The following is a 5,533-nucleotide window of genomic DNA, read 5'->3' as shown; positions in this document are numbered from 1 at the left end:
GCATTGCTGCACTCCCTCAATTAATCACTGGTCTACATTAGGTATGCATTGAAGCAGAAAGCTTTCTTGTGAGATTATGTCCAATATGTGCAAAGTGATGAAGCTAATAGATTATTTTTGTCATGGCCTTTATAACATAGTACTAACACTGATGAAAGGGGTGAAGAATTGGGGAAATGATCGGGGACAGCTAATACTTCTGGATACGAGTATCAATATTGATGCAACTTGTGCAACTTCAAGTTTGATGCATAAGGTGATGAACCGAATTGTTAAATCTGGGTAGACTTCCTGTGACAACCAGCTGGCAGAATTGCTGTCCTCCCCACAACAGGCGGAAAAGACCCAAGTTCGAATGCTGATGAGAGGAATTTTTATGGGCCCATTTCATATGGTTGAGTCAGTCAGGCAAGGATAGGACGATTTTCCCTCCCTGAAACTCAGGGTTTTTTGTCGAAAAAACCAACACATGCAGTTTATAAAAATAATGTATATGTTGCAATACGGCCTAAGTAGTTGATGTACTTAAAACCCTACAGCAAAAAACTTTCAGTGACCACTGTATTATATATTTTGAGAGTCAAGATAGGCAAAATGTTAATGTGGAATATGAGATAGAAAGATATTCTTTAAACACAATGGCATGCACAGAGTTAAATGACTGCATAACGCAGTTCTAGGATCACATGTTTTATCTTTAAACCAATTGTGAAAACATCTTGTGCAACATTTCATGCAATTAAACTGATGCATAGAGGAACGAGAAATAGAAATCACAATGAAATTTTCTTGACAGCAACATATAAAGAACAAGAATAATGCAAGAATTGTATGTGTGGTTAACAATATTTTAATTTGATACAATATGTTGGGTGGGGAGAAGAGTATACTTCACCATAACAAAATTTTTTTAACTTTATCAATAATGCAAGTTAGTTGCAAAAGGTTTTCACTTTAAGAATAATTAAAAATGGCCTCTTAAAGCACAGTTCAAGGTTATGTCGAGGTTGGTCGCAAATGAAATAGATCTGCTCAATTCAACTGAAGAAATTATTCACATGCTTGCTATCACAATTTTCTTAAAAAAATATACATTAATGCAACGGTTCCCAAACTGTGTGCCCTGCAATATTTAAAATTTTAGAGAGAAACACAGATCGCAATCGACAGGTCAGACACCGTGAGAACTACAAGCTTCAGGTAGTTCACAGTTTCAACATTACTCTTAAGTTTTTTAAACCTAACTACTTAATAAACAGAACTGTTAGGTATTTCTTTTGGCCTAGGAGTGCCGTGAAAAAATTACTCAGACACTAAGGGCGCTGTTTTTTTTTTTTTTTTGGTAGTTGTTGGCGCATTGGCTTTTGTGGCCATAATGCACCTCCCAAGGTTTCTGCAGTACTTTGATCCAAGCCCGAGGCAGGATTCAAACCCACGACCTTTGGGTTGCCAGGCGGGCACTTTACCCACCCGGCTAGCCCGTTCGGCTAAGGGTGCTGTGAACTGAGACAGTTTGGGAACCTCTGCATTAATGTATTATAGTAAATTGTTTTCATACCAAAGGAGTTTCTGTTCCTATTATAAAAAAGTGTATACGTGTGTTTGAATATATTGTATGTGTTAATCTAATGATCAGTAAATAAATATTATAAATTCATAAAAAATGTTTTTTTCTCTTTAGAAAAATGAAGGCAAGTTAAAAAAAAAAAAAAAAAAAAAAAACCACAAAAATTTTAGTACCATTCTGGCCTGATTCAATCTTTTCTTATTTGTACTGACATGAAACACTCTATCCCCATTCTTTGCTTGCTTAACCAATGAGTTCTCATAACTGGACGGGCTCTGCTAGTCTAACCCTTTCTGTGGTACTATTATAATGAAGCTGTTGCAAGTTTCAGCACTTTCATTGCTTTTTAAATTTCCCATGCTATCTTTGGCTCTATTAAACTGGCCGACTTATTATTCATCCATACTGACAATCTTACATTTGCTATCATGAACTGTGTCTACTAAAGCCAGTTTATAACAGATGGCTGGAAACACAGGTAGGAGATTGCAATATGTAATGGAAAATTTAAGCCAATTTGTACATTGGAAAACACATTGTTTTAAACGTTCAAAATTTAGATTTACATACGACTGGGAGCCCACATACAAAAAACATTGATTTGCATACATACTTGTGAAAGGGTTAAAAAATCACTAATTATTCAGATACCTAAACAGAAAACTGTGTACAAATTTATAGTAGAGGGAAAACAACCACAAACGTTCAGTGCTTAAAGAGTGTCTCTCTCTCTCTCCCGTTTCATTATTTAAGTCTTTGTCTATTACTTCTCATATTAGCATATGCTGCTACTACCATTTCTCTAATTAAATGGTAGAATGTCACTTCAGAATGAAATTTATTGTTGATGTCTGCATCCTATTTACAAATGTAGTAGCCAGACATAGCCACTTTGTCTCTTCTTCACATTAAGTGATAATAACATTTCTTTACTCAGCTCAACAAGTGACATGATACATACTAAGCAATAGCCTGTAGGGCAGTGCTTCTCGACCTTTTATCATTCATGGACCACTTCAAGCATTCTTTACTTACTGCAGACCACCAGGTACAGTAGGGTTTATGAAAAAACTAGTATTGGGTTGACATTTCAAAAATCCTGTTTTTAGCCATTTATCCATGTTGTGCAGTATACTATACTGAGTATAGGGCTGATATTAAATTCCTGAAATAAATAATTCCAATCTCAAACAAAATATCACTAATTAATTAAATATAATTAAAAATATACTAAAAAAACTCACCCATCATATACAATCAAATAATCACTACAACCAACCGGACCATTAGTGGCCTGCAGACTACAGGTTGAGAAATACTGCTGTAGGGTTATCTGTCCACTTACATCGAAAGAAATCTGTTTCTTCTCATTTGTGCATCGAAAACCATACAGATTTACTTATTTATTCAATGATTACAATCTATCGTGCAATTTTAATCACTATTTTTTATAATTCACAATGTCAAAGGTACACTGAATTTTGATAAACATAAAATAGGCTGAGTTAAGTTGCATATTCAATCACAAAATTCTAAATTACAAAAAAAAAAAAAAAAAAAAAGTGCACATTGTTCCAAAAATTACATATTAGACAAATACCTCAACAACAGTGTATGCTGCTTTCACTCCTTTCTACATTTATTTTTTTTATAAATGTACATTTATATTTTCTGCAGACAACAATATATGTTCTTTACCACATACTGTAAATATCTCAGAGGTCTATTCCTCAGTATGAATTTTACATATTCGTTTTATACAATGCTCTGAAAATGTAAAAAGCTTTTCATTTGTGTGAACTCATATGCCTTTTAAGACTTCCTGAAAATGAAAATTTCTTATTACATATTGAACAATGAAATGGTTTATCATTATTATGAATTCTCAGGTGAGCTTTAAGAGCTCCATTTTTTGGAAATGCCTTTTCACATATGGAGCACGAAAAAGGTTTCTCATTTGAATGGGTTCTCATGTGTTCTTTAAGGTTTCCAGCTCGGGTAAATTTCTTATCACACATTGAACATGGGAAAGCTTTATCATCACTGTGAATTCTCATATGCTTTTTAAGATCCCATTTTTGTATAAATGCTCTGTTACACACTGAACATGAAAAACGTCTGTCATTATTGTGAATGCTTATATGTCTTTTAAGGTTTGAACACTGCGTAAACGTTTTTCCACATATTGAACAAGGATAAGGCCTCTCGTTAGTGTGAATTCTCATATGCATATGAAGGGTTGATAAGTGTTTAAATGTCTTGCCACATTCTGAACACTGAAAAGGTTTATCACTGCTATGAATCTGTATGTGCTTTTTAACATCTCCAGGGCGTGCAAATTTCTTATCACATATTGAACAAGACAAGGGTTTCTCGTTAGTGTGAACCCGCATGTGAAATTTTAAACCTCTTCTTCGTGCAAATGCTTTATGACATAGTGAACACGAAAAAGGTTTCTCGTTGGTGTGAATTCGTATGTGCTGCTTCAAATTACTGGAATCTAAAAATGCCTTACCACATAAGAAACATGAAAACGTTTTTTCACCAGTGTGAATGTTTGTGTGCTTCTTAAGATCTCCAAAGCGTGAAAACTTTTTACCACATGTAGAACATGGAAATGGTTTCTCTTTAGAGTGAACTACCATGTGCTGTTTAAGACATATACTATGAGAAAATGCTTTAGAGCACAGTGAACATGCAAAAGGTTTCTCACCCGAGTGAACAGCTGCATGTCTTTTTAGGAGTACTGACTGTGAAAAAGTTTTCCCACATACCAAACATGAAAAGGGTTTCTCGTTACAGTGAACTATTTTTAAGTGGGTTGTAAGCTTTCCAGACACTGAAAAACTCTTACCACATACTAAACACGGATAAGGTTTCTCCTTAGTGTGCACCCTTCTGTGCACTTTAAGATAACTGGGATCTGAAAACGTCTTGCCACATATGGAACACTGAAAAGGTCTTTCACCAGTATGAATCCTTGTGTGCTTTTTTAAATCTCCAAGTTGTGAAAATGCTTTCCCACATGTGGAACATGGGTAAGGTTTCTCTTTAGTGTGAACTCTTAAGTGTAGTTTAACACCTGCAGAGTACGAAAATGCCTTACCACACACAGGACATGAAAAAGGTTTCTCCTTAGTGTGCACCCTTCTGTGAACTTTAAGATAACTGGAACATGAAAACATCTTACCACAAATGGAACACTGAGAAGGTTTCTTACTAGTATGATTCCTTGTGTGCTTTTTTATATCTCCAAGCTGCGAAAATACTTTCCCACATATGGAACATGGATAAGGTTTCTCTTTAGTGTGAACTCTTAAGTGTAATTTAAGACCTGCAGAGTATGAAAATGCCTTACCACAAAAAGAACATGAAAAAGATTTCTCGTTAGTATGGATCCTTGAGTGCTTTTTGAAATATTCAGAACTTGAAAAACTCTTACCACATACTGAACACAAGAAAGGTTTCTCGCTGGTGTGAAGTTTTATATGTTGTCTAAGATAAATGTCTTTTGCAAATGTCTTATCACACATGGAACATGGAAAGGACTTATTTTTGTTAATTGTTGTATCCTGAATAATATTTTCAAAGTGAAAAGCTACATTTTCATTGTAGTGTACTCTTATGTGCTGTTTGAAGTTTCCGGGAAATAAATATTCTTTAGCACAATGTGGGCAACGAAAAGGCTTTTCATTATTATGAATTCTTATGTGCTGCTTAAAAACTCCAGAATGCGAAAATGTCTTTCCACATATTGAACACGGAAGAGGCTTTAAGGTGTAGCTAACTCCAATATATCTTTTAAGAATTCTGGTTCTTGAAAATCCATTCCACCATTTTGAAAATAAAAACTGTTTTGCATTAGTGTGAGACTTCACATACTGCTCATTCTTCTGTAATTCAGAAAGTGTCTTATTATTTGCTTCAAGTGAAGAAAGTAACTGCTCATTGTGAATTGGCAAGTTC

At 34.7% G+C, this 5,533-nt stretch overlaps 1 protein-coding gene across 1 annotated transcript; it reads right to left on the bottom strand.

Moving 5' to 3' along the window:
• Positions 1-3,354: 3,354 nt before the first annotated feature.
• LOC150092005 (uncharacterized) lies at positions 3,355-5,100 on the bottom strand. Its single transcript, XM_090370818.1, has one exon. The coding sequence runs from the start codon at positions 5,098-5,100 to the stop codon at positions 3,355-3,357; it is 1,746 nt and encodes a 581-aa protein (XP_090226944.1).
• Positions 5,101-5,533: the final 433 nt, after the last annotated feature.

The sequence above is a fragment of the Mastigoproctus giganteus genome, chromosome 1, assembly GCF_048544385.1.
Source record: "Mastigoproctus giganteus isolate SK-2022 chromosome 1, ASM4854438v1, whole genome shotgun sequence".
NCBI lineage: Eukaryota > Metazoa > Arthropoda > Arachnida > Uropygi > Thelyphonidae > Mastigoproctus > Mastigoproctus giganteus.
This window is presented reverse-complemented; position numbering and strand designations above follow the sequence as displayed.

Excerpts from the sequence above, each read along its gene's own strand:
- LOC150092005 (XM_090370818.1), bottom strand. The coding sequence starts at position 5,100 with ATGTGTGATAAGACATTTGCAAAAGACATTTATCTTAGACAACATATA.